The sequence below is a fragment of the Hemicordylus capensis genome, chromosome 2 (assembly GCF_027244095.1).
Source record: "Hemicordylus capensis ecotype Gifberg chromosome 2, rHemCap1.1.pri, whole genome shotgun sequence".
Lineage (NCBI taxonomy): Eukaryota > Metazoa > Chordata > Lepidosauria > Squamata > Cordylidae > Hemicordylus > Hemicordylus capensis.
In genome coordinates this window covers 118,802,386-118,829,998 of record NC_069658.1, presented here as the reverse complement: position 1 = coordinate 118,829,998, position 27,613 = coordinate 118,802,386, and the positions used below count along the sequence as shown (strand labels likewise).

The 27,613-nt window shown below is 42.7% G+C and overlaps 1 protein-coding gene across 6 annotated transcripts in view; it reads right to left on the bottom strand.

The window, feature by feature from the left end:
* Nucleotides 1-376: 376 nt before the first annotated feature.
* Nucleotides 377-27,613, bottom strand: part of CCDC171 (coiled-coil domain containing 171) — a 259,692-nt gene continuing 232,455 nt past the window's right edge. For all 6 annotated transcript variants that reach the window (XM_053301832.1, XM_053301835.1, XM_053301831.1 and 3 more), the window contains one exon: nt 377-680. In XM_053301832.1, coding sequence (XP_053157807.1) covers nt 462-680 — 219 coding nt within the window. In that variant the 3' untranslated portion in view covers nt 377-461. The remainder of the gene's footprint in view (nt 681-27,613) is intronic.

Sequence of the window (27,613 nt, the reverse complement as noted above, 5' to 3'; positions counted from 1 at the left end):
GCCATGAAATGACAGGAATCATTGGCATACATTTCAAATAGCTCTCTCAATCCTATTAAAGTATTGCAGCCCTGCTTTAAAATAGACAAGTATGAAACAACTTTGATAGATAGAGACTAAAATGGCTTATTGATTTTTTTTTAAGTCTGAGGAAAATTACCCAAAATGTGTCATTCTTTAACATTTAAAAATATATTACATAAATATGAGCTACTGTGATAAATAAAACTTGTTGGTGTGTGTGTGTTTTTTTTTAAATGAACTGTTTCACAATGCTGGGAGTGTGAAGCAAAGGAACGTATGAACAGTCACCCCCCCATCATTCCCACACTGAATAATACACAATTAATGCCACAAAAATGCAGAGAGACTGAACTGCAATTCAAAGGATAAAAATATCCTAATAAAATAGGATTTTAATTGGTATTTTTAATGCTTACAAAAATATCATATGACATATCTTAAGATCCATTTTGCATCGCTCGTTTGGTGCTGGCTGTGATATTTAGGGTCGAAGAATAGCACGAAGAAGCCTGAGAATGGGGTCTATTTTGTACCAGGGTAAAAGATGAATCATAATCTGACTCCGCCTTCAGTGGCAAAAAGTTTGGGACACAGCTCTGGTCTAGCTGGGGTGCCATTCTTGAAGTTGTACGGATATGGAAACCATTTCTTGAGTCCTAGTGGGGGAGAAAGGAGGGGGGGAGCCCAAATATGCACACATTAACCATGGGTTAATTAGTAAAAACCGCAGAAATAATTTTCATATGCTTAAGTCCCACAACATTACCCACAATCTGACTGTATAGTTAAGCAGGCGTAAGCTCCATTAATTTTAACAGAACGTAAGCATTAGGGGTGTGCATGAATCACGATTCAAAGGGCGATATGTAACACATCTCCTGCACCTTTAAAATGGAGGAGAACATGTGCACACCTGCTCCCCACCACTTGCTGCCACTTCCTGAATTGGCGGTGCTTCTCCCAGCTATCTTGGTGCACCGGCAGCACTCTCACCCTTGCGATGCTGGAACATATGTGGTCTCCACACATGAGTGGTGGCCAAGTGCGTACTGGTGTCGTGTGGGGCAGAGTGCCGCTGGCACACCAAAATAGCTGGGAGGAATGCTGCCTACTCAGGAAGAGGCAGCAAGTGGCGGGGGAGCACGTACGCACATGCTCTCCTCTGTTTTAAAGGTGCAGGAGATGTGTTAACACTTCAAATAGTGATTCGTGCACATCCCTATTAAGAATACTGGTATGCTGGATGGCAGCTGTTAGTAACAACTTTTCAAAATACCATCACTTTTTTGGCCTGATGACACTTCTAAAAATCAATTTTTAACTACAGTTCCTATTTTCACATTTGGACACAATGGTAAAAGCTTCTTATATGAAGAACTTGTGTTAGCTGTAAGACTAGAAAATATCAGTTTCTATGCTCATCTAAACATCTGAGTTCATAATTTACAGAAAGCTTCTCATAAATCCTAGAAATCACATTGAAAAGTGTATGTTCTCTTTAAAAATGTTACTGATGATTATGATGATGGATGAACTGATTGTCCCTGTTCTTTACATATCTACCACATTTAAATAGCCTTTTTTTTGTCTAGAAGATATTAAAGGGGTTGGTAATTACCTTCCTCACCTGAACAGGATAAACTATTGCAGGACTAATTAGTTATGCACACCACCAAAATACATTACTTGGAAATGCAATTCCTGCTTAGCAATATCTAGAAATCCAGATGTTTAGGTACAGTGATATGCAGTAATTACACTGATAAAATATAGGAGAGAAAGTATTCTGAATCAGATATGAAACTGCTTGAACAATACATATCAAAGACCTTGAACATATATACACTCTCTCTCTCTCTCTCTCTCTCTCTCTCACACACACACACACACACACACCCCAAGGAAACAAAACTTTAAACTATTACATACTACAGACGCACATGCTACTTTAACCACTAGCGTCAAAATGAAATTACATGCATTTATTCAGAAAGTATACCAAATATTGGAACAAGAGTATAAGATTATCTTTTAAAAGGCGAAAGGTTGCTATGAGGGGGCATTTCAAAAATTCTACTACCACTGTGTGCTTCAGGTTTTTTGAGAATTCCCCTCCTCATTCCTATTACTGTTACTGGGCGGGCGTGGGGGGAATCAATGGCTGCATCTAACACCTAGTTCAGCAATTTTCTTTGATGTTGGTTCTTTGATTTCCTGATACTCCACAAGCTATCTTGTAGCTTACTGAAAAAATGGACCTTTAAGAAGCACCAATATGGTAGCAAATTCAAAAGGTTACCCCAAAGAGATATTTAGAAAGTAGAAACACACTCAGTTTTACAAAGAGTTTTGATTGCAGAGATGAGTGGAGACAGTAGAATGTAAACTGGACTTTAGTCCAGCTGCTCTCAGGTCTGGGCAATAATAAAGCTTCACTGTATTCATTAATAACACCCCTGATTTAGGGAATTATGCATAACTTTTATTTTACTTTTATAGCAAACTTTTACTTTTATAGCAAATTTTAATTTTTAATGTTATAAAAACTCAATATCAATGCAGAAAAGAATGATCCTATGTGAAAATACATGCTATATTTTAAATTGCCACAGAGAGGATTAAAAGTGCCTCCTCCTTGCTCATATAAATGTCATCATCAAAAGACTTGTGTGTAAAGGTCAGCTTGTTTTACATATTTGCTAGCATTATTTCCTTGTCCAAATCAACGTGCTTGTCTTTCTCGTTAAAAGCCATTTACGTTACTTAAATTCTCTTTTCCTCCAGACCTAATTCCTTTTTTAAAAAGGTGGTGGGGGGGGGGAACAACCTCAAAATCCAAAGTAGGGAGGTGAGAAATAAGGTTTCCTTGGAGAGTTGCACAAAAAAGCATGAAACTTAATGATTGGCAGCTAGTCAATAGACTGTTACAGGAAAGGGCTTCAGTGCGGAGATGGTGGGAGGGGGGCCAGGTCTGTTTCAGTTCTCAGGTCCAGGCTGCACCTCATAGGAAGCTAGTGTAGAATAACATCCAACAAATGGAATGGAAATCAGATCACTATAGTAGCCTTGACTGATGCAGAAAAAGCCTTCACAGGTATTAATTTCACTTGTTTTGATCTTAAGCCACTGTAAGTACTAACAGCAAATGAAGAAAAAAAAAGACCATTTATGAAAGAGTAGCTTATGTTGGAATAACTCTGAAGAAGTGTAAATGTGTCCACATGCACTTGATTATTTCCTCCACATCACTGCACTCCTTACCTATTTGACACATTACAGAACTGGTACACTTCACTTAGTTGTGCAGAAAATCATAATCTGGATGTAAGCGTGATTACAGTGTGATTTTTTTTAAAAAAGGAGTTATTTAAAATAAAAGTTCTCAGTAGTTATACCTTCATGGGTACACTTTTATTCACACTGGCTGATATTCTCTGCAGCCTTAGGAGGGTGGAGCAAGAGCTGCCAACCCTCAGGGACATATTTCTACAAGCAAACAAGGTTTTTGCAGGGAGGAGAGAGAAGTGAAAAGCACCTTCCTTCCCTATGCTCTGCACTGCAAGACACTGCAAGGTTTCATGGCATCTAACCCGTGCATGGGCGGAGCAGCCATCAGGGACATATTTCTACAAGTGAAGAAGGGTTTTTCTAGGGAGGGGAGAAAAGCAAAAATCATGTCCTCATCCCCATTCCTGTGTCCTCACCCCTATGCCTTGCGAGACAAACCTTCAGGACAGCTATTTAATTCACTCCTTGCAAGGATGGAGTTCTTGCCCCACCCTCCTAAAACTGCAGAGAGTATCAGCTACTCTTTTCTTTAAATAATTCCATAGAGAGTATTATATTTGATCAGATAAATCCACAATATAAACCAGAATGAATTTCACAAAAATATAGACTGAACATATTCAGGTAATATCACAAGGCTGTTTAAATAATCTACTTGTGTCTCAATATTAGTACAGGTTAGACACTTCACATTCACATAAATGACACCATAACATGAAACTATAGAGCAGTATGATATGAGGGTACCTAAAGTTGCAACTGGGCATGAGTACCAACTATATTGAGGTTGTTCCCATGAGCAGTTCTACCTGGGCTAGCGCAGCCCTACCCAGGTAGAGCTGCTCATGAGAACCACTGGGATTGGGCCTGATCCCAGTGCTTCTCAGCCAGGTAGTTCTGGGCTAAAAGTGAGGTAGGAGGGTGCATGTGCATCCTCCTTCCTCACTGCCTGGTTGTGTGGGCAGCCAGGCTGCAGCCAGCCATTTAGAGGCTGGAAGGGGGAAGAAGCAACCCGGCCTCTAGCATTTCCACACTGCACCACGATGCTTGCATGATGCCTTGTGGGATTCCTGGAATTGCATTGTGGGATTCCTGGCTTCATTCCCCCAGCCTCCAAATTGCCGTACCGCTCTGCAGCAGCAATCATGTGGGCAAGTGAGCAGCGCAGCTACAGGAGTACTGGCGGTCATGTGGTGGAAGGTAGGAATGATCCTGGCCCAGCCCTCCCCAGCCCCGGGTTTAATGGTTGTGAGAACATCATCATCATATCTTTATATGCACCTGTTGAATTCACTAAAGGGCTGAACAGAATAACAAGAAAAAACAAATATTTAAGACTGGCTAAATGTATGAGCAAAAATTAAACAGAAGTTGTGTAAAGTGCCAGAGGTTTTTGAACAATGACCCTTGCAAGGGGGCCCAGGTATCTTGATCCTTGCAACCCTTGAGCAGTTTACAACCAAAGGACCTTGCTGGCCAGAACTCTGCATTAGACCAGAGGGTGTGCAGCAGCTTTTAGCTATGCAGGCATCGGGTAGGGATCTGCACAAAACCAGTTTTACCAATTTGGTTCAAATCCAAACCGGATTCGAACTGAAGCAGACCAGTTCGAGTTCATCCCCCTCTGGACCGGGGCCTGGCTCAGCTCAAATTGAAGAAGGTTCGGGTCCAGTTTGTGGGAGGGGGGCTTCCATAATTGTAAAAATACTTGTAAAAATGATGTACTTAGTGCTGCCGCAGCCTCGGGGCTGTGGCAGGGGGGCTGTGACTGCTTCCCCTACCCCTTCTGACCTCCCCCTGAGTCTCCCGGGGCTGTTTCAGGTCTCTGTGCACATGTGTATGAGCCATTTGCATGACCACTTGCGGGGTCATGCAAATAGCCACTGCGTGCATACAGAGGGCCCAAACGGGCTGAATGGCCCCAGGAGACTCGGGGGGGGGGGGCTGGTGGTGGTAGGGGAAGCCACCACAGCTCCCAAGGCCGCCATGGCAGTAAGTACATAATTTTTACAAGTATTTTTACAATTACAGAAGCTCTACACCATCTCAGGCTGGGCCCGAACTGGCCACAGCATTTCGGCTCGACCTCAGACTGAACCAAACCCAGTTTGGTTCAAGGTTGAGCCTTGGAACCGAACTGGTTCGAGTGTGAGCCGGCTCAATTTCAAGCCAGCTCGCACATCCCTAGCATCAGGTGATGTGAGGAGCCAATAGGGTCCTATCTGGCTCTATTTTATTTAACTCTGGCCTAGCTCTCACTTTGAACAGCTTGCCACTCTGTGGAAACTGAGCTATTCCAAGACTTCTTGAGCTTGTGTTGAACTGCTGGCTTTACTTACCAGCCTCCAGCCCTAACAGATGGATGGAAAGTTAAACGATGTGAAGTACTACACATTGAAAAATAGCTAATCTTCAGAAGGATCAGACGACCACCTGTAAGTATTTATCAAGCAGGAAGGAGAGGAACTGGTAAATGCAAGAAGTGCGTGCTGTTACCAGAACTGCTCCAGAGATGCTGGCTAGACACTTTGATTATGCTTTTGGTTGGGAGTGGGGAATTAGCTTGGCTAGATGGAGCAGTTTGGTTTCGGTATCAATTTGAGCAAGTTTTGTGTTCTGGAAATGAGGAGGAGACAACAGCTTTATTTAGGGTAAATAGGGGTATAGGAAGGCAAGAGTGTAGTTAGGCTAGGCAATAAACCTTAATTAAGATTAGAATATTAATTAATTAATATTAATTAATACATATTCTAAGCAAGAATATAGCATTTTGTGGGGAGGCTTCATAGGTGGGTCAGGCACGATCACAAGAGTGTGCAAAAGTGGGCTGGGCTCCCTTAGCCCAGTTTTGCATGAGTGTGTGAATAGCCTCATTGTGTAAAATATTGGGGTAAGAGTCAAAGCAAGTAGATTTCAAACATATAAACAATTAAAGCAGAGAGTAGCAACTTGCTAGGGAGTCTATGAGACAGATAAGAAGGAATGGCTGCAGACTGCAGAAAGGTAGATTTTGGCTGGATAGGAGGAAACTTCCTAACTATACGAATAGTTGCTGTGTATAAGCTGTAGACTGTATAATTTTTGATGACCTAAATTATCTGGTCTGGCAACCCTTTGCATTGTTGTGTCTGATAGCATGAGTGTGTGTGTGGGGCTCAGGAAAGGTGGTTTAAAGAACTCTCAGCAATGGAAAAGATAGTGTTTGTTGTCAAGTTTTTATCTCTAGAGCAACAGTTTACTCCTACTGTGTCAGCAAGCAAAATTGCAAAATAATTGACAGGAGAGAAACATTTTATTTTGGACTGCTTCTTAATCTGGAAAAGTTAGTGAATTCTTCTTACTTTATGGAGGTCCTGGGTGGCTTCACACAATTGCTACAAAGTTGGTAAGCTGCAAACCAAAGGCCCTGTGGGCCTGTCATGTGAAGCTGCCAACCGCTGGGTCCCATGCCATGTTTCTGAAATTCTTGCAACTTCTGCCCAACTTCTGTAATCAGGATTTGAAGTTAGGCAAACATAGTTGGGAGAATCATGGTAACACGGTGTGGGACTTGGCAGTTGACAGCTTCACATGACACACACCTACTGGGAGCACACATTCACCAGTCATTGCACCTTACAGAGAGAATAGGGAGCATGAGTGATATGCACTTCCTGGTTTTATGCAGTTTCTATAATACCTCAAGCAGTAGCTGACATATTTTCTCCTATGGCAAGATGCATGAGCTACCTCTGTATCTAATGCTCATGCATCTGACCATAGTGGAGACAGCTGATCCCCCACCTTGGACATAACAGAACCACCTCATAATGACTGAAGCTATCCTGACAGTTTACTGTTCCAGAATTTGCCTTAAAAAAGAAGGTTCTACTTTATTCTTGGGGAACAGCAACTAAAAATTTTCCAAATGACTTTCATTAATGTAGAATTTTGCTTTATACCTCCATAGGTTTTAAGTAAGTGAAACCTTCTGTAATAATCTGTAATGAGCGATTATTATCCTCTTGCCCCTTGCCCCTCCATCTAATTTTAGAATTTTATGTACCCTTTGAAATTAATAAATGGATCTTAAAGATAACTATTTTTTAAAAGACAGAGGAAGAATATCATTTCCATGCACAACATATTTTGACCAAATTTTTAACTCTTAAGTGACATATATTTTCAGAAATAAAGTCTTAAAATCTCAAGCCCACAAAAAAGTGAACATATGAAAAACCATTCATATCATATTGGGCTTTAATACTATGCACAGTTACTTGGGACTAAGTCTCACTGAATACACTGAGGCTTGCTTCTGAGTAAACACATATAGGATTGGGCTCACATATATAGAATGTATTTACTCTGTGAACCATATTCTTAGGGAGACTGAAAACAGGCTGCTGTGATGGAATTGTTCATGCACAAACACATACACACCCCAATCATATCCAGTAACCAATGTGCACACCTGGCACAACTGCCCCAAGGGTACAGTCAACTCTCCCAATCTTAGATTGGGGCCATGATGGGTATAGCAAAACACCTGTCGCTCCATCACTCACGGTGCCTTCAGACTGCCTTGACACTGGCTCTTTCCTTCTAGAGTACTTCCTTCCCTCTTGACAGCTGAACAGAGCTGCGAGAGGCTTCTGCAATCCTTTGGGTCACAGATATATACAACAATCTAGAGCAGCATAGGCGCATGTCAGGCTTTCGCTACACATGCAACTCAGTGAAGCACATAGGACTTCTTGTTCTTCCAGTATAAGCAACAAGAAAGCCCCATGGAGTATAGCCATTACAGTCTTGAAAGGGCCCAGGATTCATATGCAACATGCTACCATTATTAGCTCTTAATTGTTAAGCATGTTGGGCATGAATTCCTTTCATAATGGAATGATCACTCTGCTTATTTTTACACATACTGTAGTTAATACATCTCTCAATATCAAGACTGAAGGATCGACTAGAGCTTCTGCCTTCTTTTTTACATTTTCTATTGTGGTCTCATGGGATAACCATTATGTTACTCTAGTACTCACTTTTGGGATAACCAAAGCTGGCCCTAAATCCAAGCCAGCCTTATTCTAATGGGTGTATTTCCCCACAGTTTCCTATCATTTAATTTTACATAGCCACCCAGTTGTTACCTTCACATTAGATAACAGCCAGGGGAGGGGGGCATGGAAGGGAAATAGAAAGGAGCTTATAACCAGCTACTACATGTTTGCATGACCTCTGCAATGGCTCAACTTTTGACTAGCCTGTACAGGAAAGTTTTCCTGCACAGGCAAAAAGCACTAATTAGTCATTAATTGCCAGTGACAGAATCCCTTTACAGAGATGTGGGTCTATCTACCAAGTTTCCAACAGTCTAATTTTTGTCAGAGTCCTGTAGTCTGATGCAGATCTATAGTCTGGCAGAAAGAAGAGGGGGAGGGGGACGGAGAAGGACTATATTTACATTCACTTTGCCAAACATTAGCATCTTTTTGTCCAATCATTTGAATTCAGAAGGGTTAGGAGAAAACAGCTTAGAGAACAAGGGTTGACACATACAGTGTGAAATCTTAAGGTGCTTGGATGCAATGAGGGAGAAAGTGAGACTGAACCACATTTCAGCTCCCTAACTGTGCTGCAGCCCGCGTGAACTTTGTGACAGGTCTCTGTCTCTCAGCCACACTCGAGTAGCTTTTGCTGACATTCAGCTGTCAGACAGCATCCCTTTACCATGCCCCTAACATGCTCTACAGCTTCACCCAATTAACTTGCTTTCACTTGACATTGCAGCAAAAAGCTTCATAATAGGTGGTCAAGGTGCCTGGTGCCTGGCTGCCCTCTAACTGCTCACGCACAGCAAGATGCTTAACTACCTTCCTTCTTGCCAGTTTGCTCAGAAGTGGTGTGACTATGATTTAGTCATCCCATTTACTAAACCGGGCAAGGAAATCCAGGATTCAGCAAAGCCACATTACTCTATGTTCATTTTATTTTAAAGAACACTCTAAAAAAAGAAAGAAAGAAAGAAATAGGAAACCCAAACTTGATCATCAGAAATATTTGATTAACAAAATTAAGATCAGTGAATTTTTCAGTGAAAATATACTACAAATACATATGTCCTTAACACCTTAAACACATTATTTCTAATAGTTAATGTTTTATGATAAAGTACAGAGAAAAAGAGAGGTTAGGTGCAATTAAAGTGTCTTTATGATTCAGCATTTTTACACTAGAAAAATCATTAGACATCTACATAAGTAACTTTATTATATACTCTGTCAAATACTAGGTAGTATTTTAAGTAAAAATAGTGAGTATACCTAAAAGGGCATATAAAATAAAGTAAATGGTTTGTAAATCTTTTGAGGATATAGGGGGAAGACTTGAAATCCAGTTATTAAAATAACACTTGTTTTAACCTGAGATCACTGCTGAGAATTAATTTAAATTAGCAGGCACATACATCTTACTTCTACACACTATGAAAGCACAGTATGTAATAAATGAAACATATATAGATCCACACAGTATGGAAACTATTAAGAAAGTAAAAACAGACCCTATATCTGTGGCAGTCTGATTAGGACAATGTATTGAAACTGAAGGGGGTAAATTAATAATAATAATAATACTAATACTAATAATAATAATAATGATAATAATAATAATAATAATAATAATAATTTGATTTCTATACCGCCCTTCCAAAAATGGCTCAGGGCAGTTTACACCGAGAAATAAACAAATAAATAAGATGGAACCCTGTCCCCAAAGGGCTTACATTCTAAAAAGAAACATAAGATAGACCCCAGCAACAGTCACTGGAAGTACTGTGCTGGGGGTGGATAGGGCCAGTTACTCTCCCCCTGCTAAATAAAGAGAATCACCATGGTAAAAGGTGCCTCTTTGCCCAGTTAGCAGGGGCAGTAACAAGATTTACTTTTGATGGCTGACATACAGCACAGTGTACTGCTGTGGTTCAGCATCACCCAAGCTAGTGCAAGCATCTAAAACAATGCTGACACTGTTGCACAAGTGCATCCTTAACTTGTGCGACAGTACGGCCTTTATTTCCAATCGCCGTAGCACTGCACATGTGATTGTGCAATTTTACATGTTAGCACAAGTGTGCTCTTGTGCAATAGCGTCAGTGGTGCTTTAGATGCCCATACCAGTGAAGGTGGTGAAGAACCACTCATGGTACTCTCCACTGGATGTCAGCCATTATCCTGATTTGTCTACTCTCCAGTTCAGTGCTTTATTTTAATACTGCCAAATAAATCATTAATAATTATTTTTGTTATTTATTTTACCTAATGTTTTAACTTTTTCTGTTTCTTTGTTTGTTTGTTTGTTTGCTTTGTTGTGAACCGCCCAGAGACGTGAGTTTTGAGCGGTATAAAAATATGTTAAATAAATAAATAAATAAATATCTTCTAATACGTTTTACCAAAATGAGAAGATTCTTAAACACAGACAGAGACTCAGGTTCCAGGATGGTCCTGAAAAACCAAGGGGATCTGGGCCAAATGAGCAACAGCAGCAGCAGCAGCAGCAGCAACTGTGACCCAGCCAACCAGAATGTGTGTATATGTAGCCTAGATCTAGAGCAAATGGAAACACACTTCTGCTCACAGTGGGTGGGAGGGGAGGAGATCCTGGCAGAATCTTAGCAAAAATCAGCTCCCACCTCCATCTGACTTTGTCATATCCAACAGCCTCCAAAGAGTCTCCCAACACTCAGGACCAACTTTCCAAGGGATGCTCGGGTCTGCAGCAGGGAGGAGGAGAACCCTTCTCTACAAATGGATATTGCCTGTGGTTTTTAATGTCCAAGCTGTTCTCTTCTGTGGGAAGGGACATATTCATGTGGTTTTCTGAAGGCAGAAATTGCCTATTCTACAATCTGGTGCTGGAACTTTTACAAGGCAGAGAAGAAGAAACGAGGTACCATGTCTCCCTCTCTGAGGAGAAAACATGAACTGGAATCACACGCAAAGAGGACTTGGGGCCACAGACACAAACTGCAATCCACAGCTCATTTACTTCTGAATCCTTTCATTCTAGTCAATGAAGTTGTTCCACTGTAAATGGGCCTGCAAACCTGTTCAAAACATCTTTCTGCCAGTGCTGCAAGTGAGCTGCACATGCTATCTCTTGCACTCATGAGGACCTATGAGACTAAAGCTCTTTTCAGTGCTCAAACTAGCAATATTTAGCACTTATTTCATATTAGAAATATGCTGTCTTGTAAAAAGACCAGGGTGGGGGACCACAAAAGTAGTCATACTGTAAAGTAAAATGTGCTGTCGAGACGGTGTCAACTCCTGGCAACCACATAGCCCTGTGGTTATTTTTGGTAGAATACAGGAAGGGTTTACCATTGCCCTCTCCTGCACAGTATGAGATGATGCCTTTCAGCATCTTCCTATATAGCTGCCCGATATAGGTGTTTCCCATAGTCTGGGAAACATACCAGCGGAGATTCAAACCAGCAACCTCTGGCTTGCTAGTCAAGTCATTTCCCTTCTGCGCCATAAACTGCTTTTATATGTAGAAAGCACTTCTTGATATCATGGTAATGTGGCATTTGTTAATAAGTTGCCTACTGAGATTTCAGATACTCTTGAAAAAATAACCATTGATACAATGGCTGTGTTATCCAAACTCAACATTTTCAAAGTTCACCCATCCTTGTAATAATGGGCAACATGTTTCATTGGATTCAAAGCCCAGAGACTGTTTTTCTTTTCTTTTTTTTCAATTTATCAAAGAAAATGCTAAATTCAGTAAAACTGCTCCTTTATGAAAGCAATTCAAGAAATGGCACAGGTTTATGGCAACAAGAAGAACGCCAACATTTTGTTCTATATGAAATAAATAGAAAGGGCAATAGCAGGAATTACTCTGTGGTAAGATATTTCATTCAAAGCTCCAAAGAAGGTGGTGGGGGTTGTTTGAGAGAAGAGGAAGCAGAATTTTTAACTCTGTACAATACACTTGAGAATGCTGTCAAACATAAAAGCTAGCTGCATTAAAACAGCTTTCAGTCTGATTCACATTTTCATGCCTAACATTCTGGCCTTGCATAGCCATACTGAATACAGCTTCTTCTTGGTGTAAGCAGTGGGAGAGTAATACCAATTGCTTCTTTAAAATCAGAAATTAGCCAGAAGACTGAATTTTGAAAAGGCACTGCAAGAAAAAGAAACCTTAATTGATATATGAATAACTAGGAGGGGAAAAGGTCATACTTTAGGCTCAATTTCAGCTGATGTCTAACATGCATGCAAGCTTCAAATTATGCTAACTGGGCAAGATATCAAGCTTATCAGTTATAAACAACTTGAGTGTGGGTGAGCTAGGGTTACGGCTTCTATTGTTTCTGGCTTCATTTATATATACAGTTAAACTTCTGGCTGCACCTAAATAAAAACCTAATAATTCAACCAAAAAAGTGTACGTATACTTGATTCAAGATTCCAGTCAGTCACTTTGGATTTGTGCTGGTACTGGAATATCACTTTTCCTGAAGCTGGTCATACAAGTTGAAAGCCTCTAAACAAAAGGAAATCAGTGTTTTTAGTATACCAATCACATTCCTAAGTGAATCAGCATTAAAAATAAATACCGTATTTTACGGACTATAAGACGCTACGGACTATAAGACGCACCTTAATTTTAATCCAGTTTTTCTGAGTTTTAACATATTAAACTGTTAAAACATATAAGCCGCTCCTGAATTTTGGCAGATATTTTTCGAGGAAAAAAGTGAGTCTTATAGTCCATAAAATACAGTAATGGATTTTCATCAATTGCTGAGAATGCCAAACGCATAGTCAGAAAATTCGGGAGAAAAAGAGAATCAGGATGTGTGTGAAAGGGTGGGACTCTGCAAGAGAGCATAAATGGGAGAAGGAAAAACGGATTGTATTCCTAAGATAAAGCATTAATATAGCACTTTGAATCAGGTTAATGAGGAAAATGGTAAGGCATGTGTTGTGTGCAGGGATGTAGCCACCATTGGCTGCCACACCTCGTGGCCCGACACCCCCCCCCACTTCTGACGTCAGACGCAGGGGGTGCTGGTTTAGCTCCTGAGTGGGACCGCGCAGCCCCGTTCGTGAGTTAAATGGGTGGCGCTGCATTTGCAGCGCGGCCAGGAACGGCTCTTGCCGCTTCTGGCCGCGTTGCCAACGCAGTGCTGTCCCCTATCTCCAGAATGGGGCTGTGCAGCGTTCGATGGAATTGGATGGCCAGTGCTGTGTTTGCAGGGCAGCCAAAAGCAGCTCTACCTGCCTTTAAAGCAAGAAAGAGCTGCTCCAATGCTGCGCAGGCCTGGATCTAACTCCTGAACGGGGCTGTGCGGCCCCGTTCAGGAGCCAGACCATACCCTTGCGTCTGGCGTCAGATGCAAGGGTGTGGCTAACCCTCATGTCTAATCCTCATGTCTGACATCACCTGGCAGACTAAGCTTTGTGGTATAGAGATGCCATCTAGGCTGCAGTAAGTAACTGTCAGCTGATCCCATGGGGAAACTGCTGCTCACCTACACCAAAAAAGCACTGGCCTCAGAGTTTGCTTATCTGGCTGAGAAACTCATTGCTACAAGTAGTGGCCTAGCCTGATTTTCACTTAGTTATTTTATTATATTTACATCCCACCTTTCTTCTATGCTGGGACCCAAGGTGGCATTTATGGAACTACTAGATAGTCACCCATCCAGGCGCTCACCATACCTGCTTTGCTTCAAGCAGGATGGCTGCACCATATACTTTCAAACCATGTCTTTCCTTTTGCTGCCATCTCAGGAACACAGGCTTGGTTCACCTCTGACTACATCCCCCTGGCTCCTGGGATTGGGATCAATTTTCTCTGCAGTTCAGCTCTGGTTGCTTTGGAACATTGCTCCCTAGGCAGACAGCCAGATCTATGCATCTATACATTTATATCCCGCTCTTCCTCCAAGGAGCCCAGAGCGGTGTACTACATACTTGAGTTTCTCCTCACAACAACCCTGTGAAGTAGGTTAGGCTGAGAGAGAAGTGACTGGCCCAGAGTCACCCAGCAAGTATCATGGCTGAATGGGGATTTGAACTCGGCTCTCCCCGGTCCTAGTCCAGCACTCTAGCCACTACACCACGCTGGCTGAATCTGAAGATTATCTGGGCTGAAACAACCTGACAACCTGAATGTTTCACCTTTGCAACAGAGATGACAAGCCATGGTTTGTTGTTGTCAGAACAAGGAGGTACAGACCCTCTGACTCACAAATTCCTCCCTTCCCCTCCTTCATGCACAAAGGGAGGAGGTGGGAAGCTTTTGAATAGGGTTTACAACAAACTGGAACTTCCCATTTCAACTGAATACAACAAACTCCAATTTGTGCAAATCACAGCTTGTTCACAAACCAGGATATCAAACCAGGATCTGATCCTGATTCAATAATCCAGGTTTGCGGACAAGCAGTGGTTTGCACAAACTTCAGGTTTTCATATTCAATGAAATAGAAAATTGTGCCTTATTTCAAACCACTGTTAGAATCTTCTCATCTCTTCGGGCATGCTAGGAGAAGGAGGAAGAGAAGGAGAAGGAGAAAGTGCATGAGCCCAAGGCTCTTGCCTGCTTATTTCTGTAACAACTAATCAACTTATTATATGTGCCTAAAGTGACTCGAGGAGGCTCTTCTCACGATCCGTAAGAAGAGCCTGGGGAGGGTTTGCGAGCAGAGCGGGCTAAGCCCGCTCTCCCCGCAAATGAGCAGCAATCTGCTCTGGGCGGCTGCCCACATGACCGCAGGTTCCGTCACAGAGCTGGTGGGGGCTGGGGAGTTCGGGGGCTGTGTGGAACTGCACTGTGGCTAGGGGTGTGCACGGAACCGCAGAGCTGCGGTCCGGCACTGTGGGGTGGGTTCCTTTAAGGGCGGGGAGGATTTACTTACCCCCCTGCCACTTGCCCCCGTCCAGCGCGCGTATTTAATGTAATAATTGGGGCAGCAGGATACTTCCCTGCTGCCCCTTGTCCCTCTGCAATGCCGCCAGCCGCTTTGACTCACAGTTTTGAAAAGTTATTACTGCTGCCCAGTGCCAATAATGAAGTCGAAGAAGCCGGCCTCTCCGCCCGGCGGCTCCCCCAGGAGCCGCCGCCGCCTCCCAGCAGCCACTGAGAACGGCTCTGCCATGGAGGACGCGCCGACGTGCCGCGGCAACCCTCACTTCCGGATTCCATGCAACTTCCCCCCGCATACAGAGTGGCAGAATGCAGCCACTCTGTACGTGGGGGAAAGTCGCATGGTAGCCGGAAGTGAGGGTTGCCGCGGCGCGTCGGCGCGTCCTCCATGGCAGAGCCGTTCTCAGTGGCTGCTGGGAGGCGGCGGCGGCTCCTGGGGGAGCCGCCGGGCGGAGAGGCCGGCTTCTTCGACTTCATTATTGGCACTGGGCAGCAGTAATAACTTTCTAAACTGTGAGTCAAAGCGGCTGGCGGCATTGCAGAGGGACAAGGGGCAGCAGGGAAGTATCCTGCTGCCCCAATTATTACATTAAATACGCGCGCTGGATGGGGGCAAGCGGCGGGGGGGTAAGTAAACCCTCCCCGCCCTTAAAGGAACCCACCCACCCGGACCCGAACCAGCCAGATCCGAACCGGTCTGGACAATCCGGAGGCCTTTACAATGGCCTCCGGACCGGTTCGGACACACCCCTAACTGTGGCTACTCATGATTTTAAAAACCGGGTTTGCGGAGTGCTCGCTCTGCAAACCTGGTCTAAGGGGAGGGGTACTGTAGCGGGTGACACGCTTACGAACCACCGGGCTCGCAGCCGAGCCCAGTGATTCACATGATGGGAGAAAATTGGGCTAGCCTCTGCTAGCCCGATTTTCTCCCATCGTGTGAATAGCCTCGAGATCTGCCCACATATCCCTATTTTCCCATTCACCTGAATAGAAAAACAGGGACATGTTGGCAGGTATATGAGTCCTGAATTGGGCCAAGACTCACTTAGGCACATATAGAGGCTATTTACACATGCATGTAAAACTGGGCTAAGGGAGCCCAGCCCAGTTTTACATGTGTGTTTGAACCGCCGGGATTGGGCCCAGTCCCCACAGCACCACAGTGCAAAGCCTCTTGTGGAGCCACCCTTCTAAATGGGGTTAGGAGAGTTAGCACGCTTCTAACCCTGTTTAACTGATAATGTGTCAGCTGCAGTGGCTTGCAGCCATGGCTGACATACTCAGGGAGGGGGGGATCCCCATAATGCACCATAGACTTGCGCAGTGCATTACTGGAATTTCAGGGGTGGGGCGCTGTGAAGTGGTGCATCCTGGCACCCCATTCCTCGGAGCTACCAGCTGGAGTCAGTGCTTGTCTAGAGGGACAATCCACCTGCCCAAGGGAAGCTAACGGATCGTCTGAAGGGAGATAAGCTCTTGGGTTCCTCCCCGCAAATAAGCTCTTGGGTTCCTCCCCGCAAACTCTGCAGCCTTTCCTCACTGCTCATGAGAAAAGGCTCATAGTAAGTTCTTCTTCACAGTCTAACACAGTGCATATTGTAATATATCGCACATGTAACCATGTTAATTCTATTAATAGTCAGTGCAGATGATAGAATCTTTTCTCCTCAGCTACAAAAGTACTTCAGTAACAGAATAACGTATGGCACCTGTGGAATCTCCTTCCTTAGAGGGTTTAAAAAACAAAACAAAAAACCAACACCCAAGCAAGGTGACAAGGTATGTCCTGAGGGTCTTCCTAAAAGCAAACGGAGAAGGAAATGCTCTTATTTCAGCAGGGAGCATATTCCAAAGTCCCAGGGCAGCCACAGAGAATGCCCGGTCCCCACAAACGAGCTGGCAGCAACCATAACCAAACCTCTCCAGAAGATTGTAATAGGTGACAGGGTTCATGACAAAGAAAGTGCCTTGGGCCCAAGCCATTAAGGGCTTTAGATGTAATAATCAGCACTTTGTATTTTGCCCAGAAACATATCAGCAGCCAGTGCAGTTCTTTTAAAATCAGTGTTATGTGGTCCTTTTAGGTTGTCCCAGAGACCAACTTGGCTGTTGTGTTCTGTACTGATTGTAGTTTCCAGACTACGTACAAAGGCAGCCCCATTTAGAGTGCATTACAGTAGTCAAGCCAGCAACTGCCTATCGACAGAAGGAGTGTGACTCTGCTGATCCTTTTGGATCTTTCTGCAGCGTTTATACCATCGACCATGGTATCCTTCTGGACTGCCTGAGGGAGGTGGGATTGGGTGGCACTGTTATAAAGTGGTTCCATTCCTACCTCTCTGGTAGATTCCAGATGGAGACTGCTGTTCTGCAAAGCGAGAACTAAAGTGTGGCGTTCCACAAGGCTCCATACTGTCTCCAATGCTTTTTAACATATACATGAAACTCCTGGGAGAGATTATCAGGAGGTTTGGTGCTGGGTGTTATCAATATGCTGAAGACACCCAGATCTATTTCTCCATGTCAATCTCATCAGGAAATGGCACATCTTCTCTAAATGCCTGCTTGGAGGAGGTATTACATTTATTTATTCATTCATTTATTTATTATAAGGTAATGGGGTGGATGAATATAATAAGGTAATGGGGTGGATGAGGGATAACAAACTGAAGTTGAATCAAACTAAGATGGAGGTACTGATTGTGCGGAGTCGGGACCTGAGAGATGGTTTAGATCTGCCTGTTCTGGATGGGGTTACACTCCCCCTGAAAGATCAGGCACGTAGCTTAGATCAGGTATGTAGCTTACCCAAGTTCTCCCTGCTTTCTTTGTACACAAACTGAGGTTTGTACTGTGGTTCTAGCACAGTTCGGAAGTGGGGACTGGCAGCTTTCAGAAAGAGGAAGGCAGGTCCTTACTTGCTCTCTGCCGCCCCATGTAGCCTCATGCATTCCAAGAATCCCCATGTGGTGCCAGCATGCACATAGTGTCCACACATGCATGGGCGCCATTTCCATGGTCAGTGTGAGTGCTGGCATCACACGGGGATTCTTGGGACAGAAACTGCCCAAGCAGGAAGCTTCAGGGAGCAGCAGAGAGCAGATAAGGACCTGCTCTCCCTTTTCTTAAAGCTCCCAGTCCCCACTTCTGAACCATGTTCAAACCATGGTTCATGCACATCTGTACTCATGAGGACTTGCAATTTAGAAGTGGGATTGGAACTGCAATTGGCATGCATTTTTTGACTGCACACCTGTAGCATTAGTTCGGATGCTAGCCAGTATTTCTGACAGTGGTGGCAGCAAATGTGTTTTCAGCAGAATCAAGTCCTAACTATAAAACATTATATTAAAACCCAGAAAATAAGATTGGCTAGATACCACAATCCCTTATTATAGCTGGGGTAATGAAGGTAGATCCAAAAAAGGGTGAAGATTACTTGATAAGAAATGGTCATTATGTTATGGGGAATCTTTGGTGGTAGAGATGAATGATAACTCTACCAGTTTTGTTGTAAACCGCCCAGACAGAGCTTTGCATTTTGGCCGGTATACAAATGTATTAAACAAACAAACAAACTTGGTGCAGAGTCAGAGTGTGTAACCTATAGTTATTTGCAGTCTATTTGCATGAGAAGCATAACAGCTGATAAGGATATCCATGGAAGGCCCAGCAACATCAGGTTTCTTGCACAGATGAGTCAGAGCTTAAGGGTTCTTTCAGATGTTAGGAGCAAAGGATGGGTCTTCACATTTCCACCATCCGCTCCAACACTGATTTTCTGTTGCATCTGAAGGATGTGTTTGTGTTCAAAAACATGCACCATGTAGCCTCTGCTGAGTGTGACTCCTAGGCACATGCTTACTGCACATGTCAAACCTACAAAAGTCCCTCAAACATTACATTAAAAAATGTGGTTGACCTGCAATTGAAGTGGAGACACTTGCCTTTTGCTGCAACACTGGCCCTCACACATATGTATATCTTACTGCAGTTACCCAGAAGCAGGAGGCTGAACAAAATTGGAAGTGCTCAGTTATGTCTGATATGCTCTTACTTTGTTGAGAGACAGAGAAAGAAAGAAAGAAAGAGTCAAAGCAGCATTATCATGAATAGGCCATTTGGATCCCCTGAATTCAGGTATCATCTGAGTACATGAACCGAAGTCTCTTTCTGGCCTGACTGTGCTTTAATCCCCTCTAAAAATCTCTAAGCTGATTCATTACCCCAGAACAAATCTGTCTTCCTTTTGTGTTTAACCCACAGTTTAGCATTGAATAATGGCTGTTTCTAGCCCTCTCTCTTGAAACAGCTTCTTCAAAAGGGAGGAGGAAACTCCTAAGTAAAAGTCCCTGACTCCGAAAAGAAGTAAATTTATCTGCCTTTTGAACAGAATAGTTCTTTTCTTCTGCAAAAGCCAGTACAATTACGTTCTTACCTCTATTCTTTTTTTTTTTTTTAAAAACTTTCTACAGGGTTAAACATCCTGATCCATTTTTCAACACAACAGATTTCCTACCTTTTACTAGCTTTTTATTCCTACTACAGTGTAGGCAGCATTGTTGGATTTTTCTATAGTGATGTGTCAGAGACTGTCACTTAGAGACAAATGGAATGAGAGTAGACTGGGGAAAGAGGATACAATGGACGAAGCAAAGACAGGAAACTGAATAACTGTTACATACCTATACAGCTTGCCAATGCTGTCATTGACATATACAAGCAAGGGCCATTTTCAATGGATTCTATATCATTTTATTTTTGTTAAAATCAAAAGAAAGCTGCTTATGAGGCAGGAATTAAGTCTCACATATTTTAGAAGCAAGAAGTGCTCTTGCTAGTTAGGTCTCTCTGTTAATCGTCAACAACCTGGTGCAAGTTTCACGGCTTCAGAAAAAGTTTATCAAGATGTGCTGTGTATTCTGAAAAGCAGGAATGCTGTGCTTTAAGGATGATGGTTGGTATTTACTTTTGTATGCTTGCATATTGTTTTTTCAGCAAATGGAAATAAAAACAAACTTTTTAAAATGTTTATTCCATTTTCTTTTAGTTCCTCTGACACAATGAATCCACCAAATGCTAGGGATCAATTCCTGTAGATGTCTTTGTTATGTGTTTGCATGCTATCCACTATGGTAGCTACTTGTCTGAGTTTATTCCAGGTTGGCTGCTGCCATACAAAATAATATTTTAACATTGTGCAGTATCTATTTAAGAAAAGAATTTAACACATTCTACTGTACTCTGGGAAAGAAGATTGTGAACTAAGCAGTATATACTGAGTTTCTGCATCTTGACTGTGGAGAACTGAACAACTTATTTGTGCTATCTGAGCAACAGCCACTATCAAAAGGTGTTGTATAACAGTGCTGTAAACCACTATATGATACAGTGCAAAGAAGAAGGGGGTCAAAGAGAGTGTGACCATAAATGCCTACTGTTGCTAGTATTAATATCAAGGGCCAGTTCAGCTAATACTGCCTGATTGGCCTGCTAAACTACATGCATAATGGCAAGTTCCCACACATCTCCCTGTCCAGTGTATTGTCCCCACCACCACCACATAGTCACATGGGCAACAGAATGTCTGAACTGCCCTTTGCTCACAATGAAAATACTACGTTAAAGTATTCTGCTGCTGGGCTGGTTTAGACAATATGTCCAATTGACCTCTCCACCACAGGAAGAAGAGCATGCATAATCATGTGGGAGTGTCCAAATCACCCCTCACCATGTGATTAAATACTACATTAAAGAAGTATTTAAATTGTGCAGTGAGGTACAGGATGGGTGTTCCTCCTCAAAATGTGGTAGGAGGATGGAAGGTTTGGTGAGCAGGAGATTCATGTGCATGCACAATCCTCCTCATCAGTATATAAACTATGATTACTTAAAATATGTATATACTCTTTTCAACCACAAACATTTCTCAAAAAAGTTTACGTAGTAAAAGGCATAAGAAATGGGGCACAGAACACAAACTCTTCCTTTCTCCCAGTCTTCTGTACAGAGTTCTCTGAAAATGTACGAAGACAGGGATGTGCTGAAACACGATTTGGGCATCCAACCCGTGGGCACATCCCTTTAAAAACGAGGACTTACACAGCCCCTTTAAAGCGGAGGAGAACAGGTTCATACCTGCTCCTCCTTCGATGGTCACCACTGCAGTCATCCCAGTGCTCCCCCAGCTATACCTGCAAGCCAGCAGGGAGTCTTCCAGCTGCCCCATGCAACATCACGTGACTGCACACGTAACTGCACACAAACACCAGCCACCATGCATGCGTGGAGACCATGTGTGTACCAGCGTCATGCAGGGACAGCTGGGAGATGTCCTGCCAGCATGCAGGCATAGCTGGGGAGGGGTGCCAGGATTACAGCAATGGCAGCCATTGAAGGAGGAGCTACCACTTTAAAGGGGCTGTGTAAGCCCTCATTTTTAAAGGGATGTGCCCATGATTCAGATGCCTGAAACACTTTTTGGCACATCCCTAACTAGGACCCTGTCCACCCCCTTCTTCCATTTTGATGTAGGAGATAATTGTGACTGTATTGGTTTGCTATATCAGCCTCCTCCCAATAAATATATTGATTATTTCCTCAAGAGAGATTTTTGGTTTTCCTCAGACTCACAAAGGGAAAAGTTTTAACATCTCAAATTTTCCCTTATAATGATGAAACTGCAATGAAAACTTTTAAATTTTGGAAACCACATAGCTACCCCAACATTTAGTTCTCTGCAGGTGTAAATGCACAAGTCTAATAATAAGGTTTCCCACTGAGAAAAGTGTTATTTATATTAAAATATTAAAACTGTTTAACGAGCTTTCTCCCCCTACCTTCCAAAAAGTAAGCTAAGTGTGTGCCTTAACGTGCTTGAGGCGAAGGAAGTTTCAAACATATTGGATTTGAAACTAGCCATTATTTCCCATGTTGCAAAAATGGCAATTTTATTTCCCAACAGCAAATGAAACTGTCAGGAAAATTTAGATGCAATAAAACTGTGTGGTTAAACCAACATGCCGGATTTTGACTAAAAACTGAATTAAAGGAATTAAAATTAAGCATTATGTCAGTCAAACTTTATAAAAACTGTATTAAAATAAGGATATTTGGTGGGAAAAGTTAGGAGTGTGGACTTGGTGAAGCCCAACAGAACCCATCTACTTCATCTCTATCAATTGTGTCACATTTGAAAATTTGCACAATGAAAAATATTTTGCATAAGTGTCTTGCTTCTGGCAACCTTTCCACCTTTATAAAAAAGTTGTCAGGCAGTGTGTGACTTTCACGGTGCAGAGTTTTAAAATGGTGGCTTCAGTCCAAGGCTAGCTAATAACGGCTGACATGTACTGGAATCTTGAGGCCTAAATCAACATTGTTTTCACAGCTGTAATTAAGCCACCTAATCAGAAGCACATTTTGACGGGACAGTTTCTGGAAGCCAGACATTACAATTTCTTATGCCTGGAGCGCAGTGGCTCATGAGAGGTCCTCATTTAATTTCAGGGATTTTTTATTTTTTTTTTAAATGTAAGCGGGCAATAAAAAGAAAATACTATTTTTTATTATTAAAAAAATAAAGTAGTGTACAACTATTGAAATGAAATAAGCCTATGTGTTCATGCCTTGACCAGCTTTGCATCCCACCCTCCTTGGGCTCTGTGCCGAGTCCCCATCTCTCAAGTGGCAGCTGCACGCAGTGAGAATAAGGACCTTTGCCAAGATCAACAGATGAGCTGGTCTGAACTGGCTCTCTGTGTGTTCCGATTGTAAATTGTGCTGGTGATGATTAGAGAACTCCAACACAGGATGTTGACTCTTAAAACTGTCCAGAGAAAATACTCTCCCCCCCCCACCCATTCTTTTTTCAAATCCAGGGAAGTTTTAAAAACCCTTTTGGTGACTTGGTACACAGTGTTGTGTCTATGACTTTCAGATGATGCTAACATGAATTCATACAAATTAAGTAACTATTTTTTAAATAAAAGGCTCTCCCTTTCCATAACAAGACCCTTCATCTCCCAAGTGTTTATATAAGAGGGCTGCTGCTAAGCCGTTCTTCAACTAGCACACACAAGTGTTGTACAACCTTACCACCTGCCAATGGGAAAGATACCCCTAAACCCCTTCAACTCTGGAAGCTTGTTATTGCTTGCTATCACTTAACTATATTATGTTAAAAAAACCTGATGAATTGCTGTCTTGCTCACATGCTAGGGAACTGCAGCATTTGGTAACTTTTAACATAAACTTTCAACCTCAGAGGCCAGTGTAACACTATCAATATGAAGGTCCCACTCACTAGGGTCTGATTATGTTTAGTTCTGCATTTTAATTGCATATGGATTCTATTAACTCGTCCTTTTGCCTTATAGGCAACATTTTAATCAAATTACTATAATTTTCAAATATGTTGCAATAGCCTGACAAGGTAAAAGTTCACATACCTAGCATATATTGGATATATAAAAACAGATTTATATAAAAAAGGAAAGATTCTTTCACAAAAATAGAGGCAAATATATCGTCAGATTACTTTTAAAAACACACACACTTTCCCCTCAACTGGTGCTATACGATAACACAAGTGCTCTATTTTATTGCCATTGCTGTGGATCCAGAGAGTCTTGCACTCCACAAGGCACACCATTCTGGAGTGTCCCCCATCCTCAGAAGCAGGTTTTCAGGGACGCAGTGGGAAGAAGGCAGGAAAGCCTGATCACAACAAGCAAAATTCCACTTGGGAGTTCTCTGAATCCAAGCCAATGTTACTACTGAGTAATCACCTAGCTTGAAGTTAAAGGATACACATTGTTTGATTAGGGTAATTAGTAATGAACAAACAGGACCAGGTAAGATGGTTATGTACGGACTGTGTGTTTAAGCATGAAATCAGCCCAATCGCTTACCACCATCTACATCCGTGTCTTTCTGAATCCACTGAATGGCCATATTGCTTTGAACATATAACTATTTAGCCTTATGTGTATGCGACTTATTTGTATAGCTAAAAGGGAAGTATTCTGTACTAACGTTTCAAACTTTATTCCACTGCTCTCTTAAATGTGTCTTCTCCTGAATTCATGAAGAGAACAGATCAGAGAGGCAACCCTCCCAACAAGGTTGAACAGCTCAACATGCAGGAATCAAGTCTCAGCAGCAACAGAGAAAGAAACTCTCTTTTGAGTAGGCAATCTTCAGCTGTCTAGCCTGCAGGAGATTACATACACTGGAAGAGCACTGCCAATAGCTAACTGCATTTCTTGAAGAATGCCTGTCAATTTGTGGCTAGATTCCACACTGTTTGAAGACTGAGGACCTTTGCAGATTCGTGCTATATTTGTGAAAGCCCCAATGCTAGGTCCCATCCCAATGTCATGATGCAACAGAGGTAAAACCTGCTGTGAGGGAAAGCCTAGACCTGAATTATTTTTTATCAGAAGGAACAGTAGGAAAAGACTGGTGGGGCATTGCTGTGGGAAAGAAAGGTAGTTGGGCTAAATGTTTATTGTCATTTTTAGTGGGACATTAGAGGAGTAATCAGTCTCTAAGTATTTTATTTTAAATAAAGTTTTTTTAAAAAAGTTCATCAAGTAGCACTGACATGCGAAAGGTGGCATTCCTCACCAGTGATGATGAATTTCCCAGTAGATACCTGTGATATTCATGTAACTATATGCAGAACTCACAACGGCAATATATGCAGCAGCAAGGAGAATTACAGCAATTTCCACAACAAAATATTGCAGTTTGAGAACTAGTAAGATGTCCCCACAATTAAAATGCCATCTGAAAGAAATGTCATAGGTTCCTTGTAACAAATGAGTAACAATTCAATTTTACTGTATCTTAAAATTATCTAGAAAAGCCTTTAGATTTATGCTTGGGAATAACTTGATGATTTCAAACATTATCAGACTATTATTCTAGGCTGTCTGTCCAAAAGTCCACTGAATCATATCGTCGCTATCCTGCTCATTGCCTCAGCATGAGGTATTTCATCACAATGATGCATCATTGAAACAAATAAAATATCACACACAAAACCACATAAAAGCACTAAAGGCAGAAACGTAGGTTGGATTACAACATCAGTTAAGATATGCATCCAAAAGCAACAATTCTTGGTAGTTCCAGTGGTAGAACGACAGTCCAAGTCTTTCTCCAGCTGTTATCTCACTTTTAGACATACTCTCCTGAGGTTTATCACTCCCCCTGCTTCATCAGAAGCTGTCCTCCTGACCCTAACAAATTTCCATCTCCTCTATATCCACAATGCTTCCCATCTCCTCAGGTTCTCTCACACAGTCCTCCTCCTAATTCTCTTTTGTCCATTTCCTCTCTCTTCTCTATTTTCTGATACAATCTAGATTCCAAAAGGATGAGTAATTACTGGGAATCCCTCCCAAAATACAATATAATTCTGAATAATTCTGTTTGTAGCCAGGTGGACATTCTTTATACTGAGTGCAAAGACATCAACATACTGCCTTGTTCCTTCTCCTTGGGCCTTTCCAGATGTTGAAAGCTAGAGTATCCCTAAGCATTTACAATAGCCCTATCCTCATGTAACCAATGGGGAGTTAGCGAGGCTGTTTTCACACACAGCTTAACACAGGCTATGGAAACCCAGACTGGATTAGGATGCAAAACCTCCAGGATCATGTCCAATCCAAGCAGTGCAACGTTGCCTAGCCCAGCTTTTTAACCTAGCTTTTAGCCATGGTTAAAGGCGTGAGCACTCCCTTAACCCCAGCTCTGGGACTGTGTATTTGCTCGGGCTAAGTTCAACCCAGGGGGACACAGGGACAGGTGCCTAGAATCCCCCAATGCACATTGCAGGTCCCAACTCGTGGTCCCAGCTTCCGGAGCTCCACAATGTGTGGTGCAGCGCAGATCATCTGGGAGTGCGGTCTGCTCTCCCAGCAACATTTGATCACCCGTCTGGGGGGGGGGAGGCGAGTTGACCCAGCCTGCCCCCCACCTGCCCGGTCATTTGAATAGCCCCAGAATTTCAGGAAGGTGATATGATAGCAAATGAGATTTTCAATGAAACACCATGAATCCACTCTAATTTGCTATCATAGAATCCACACTCAGAATACCTCTGAAACAACAGAACCCTGTACCCCATGGGTTAGAAACCCATGGGGGTGGTTGGCACCATATGTGCACTACACTACCACTCGCTCTGGGCCACCCCAGCAACCCCCAAGTGCACTTATGGGGCTGCTGAAAGCTCCATGTATACCCTATGAGGAAAAAGCTTAAAGACGTGTAATCTTCAACAATTTACCAAAAATCAGCCCTCTGCCCAAATCCTTTGAAAAAATTCAGGTAGCTTCCTTGCCCCTACCTGGCACAACCACCAACCCCACACTGCTCTAGGCCACCCCTTCCCCCCCCCCGTGAAGCTATACATTTGCTGACACCTCAATGCTTCTTTATGGAGAAAAACCTTAAAGACGCGTAAACTTCAACAATTCCCCAAAAATCAGCCCTTTGCCCAATTCCCCTGAAACTTGGGTGGTAGCCTCCACCCATTGGGCACTACCACCCTACCCCACTATTTTGCCCCTGGGACCCATTTTTCTTACCCAAATCGATTCGGATTCGGATTCGGATTTAATCCGAATCTGAACCGAATCGGGGTGATTCGGGAAGCCCATATTCGGGCGCAGAACAGAACGGGGGTGATTTGGTTTGGGTCCCGAACCGAATCACCGAAAACCCGAATTGCACACCCCTAATTCAGAGCAGGGCCTTCCTGATTCAACCTGAGCAGGATCTAAAATGAACTGAGCGGACTTCATAAAACATGTGAGCGTGTGCACATGCGCATGCCTTACAGGGAACACTGGAGGTACACCTCTCAAAAATAAGTTTTGGGCCACTCCAAATGACACCACTGGGAGACTGCAAGACTCCCTAGCATTGTGTCTAACCCTTTTATGATACCAGAGGCTAGATAGCACAAAATCCTTTTGGGATACCAGAGGCTAGATGCTGGACCACATAGGGTAGAGATATCTTAAAGATGACAGACTCTCTGTTGTTTAACTGCATGATTTTGGATCAGGGCTGGTCTGTTAATGAGGCTGGGCAAGACTGAAAATGGAACTCCTCACAGTCAGGAGTTCTGATTTCTACATTTTTAGGATATCATACAGTCTTAGAATTGTGTAAACATTAAGGGATAATTTATCCATGTAAAAATAACAGAAATGTAAATATTAGGCCTCAAATTGGACCCAAACTGGCCTAAGAGATTCGGTCTGACCTCAGACTGAACCAGATTGCACTTGAACTGGCTCAGTTCGAGTGGTTCGACCTCAAACTGAACCTGGTTCAGTCTGAG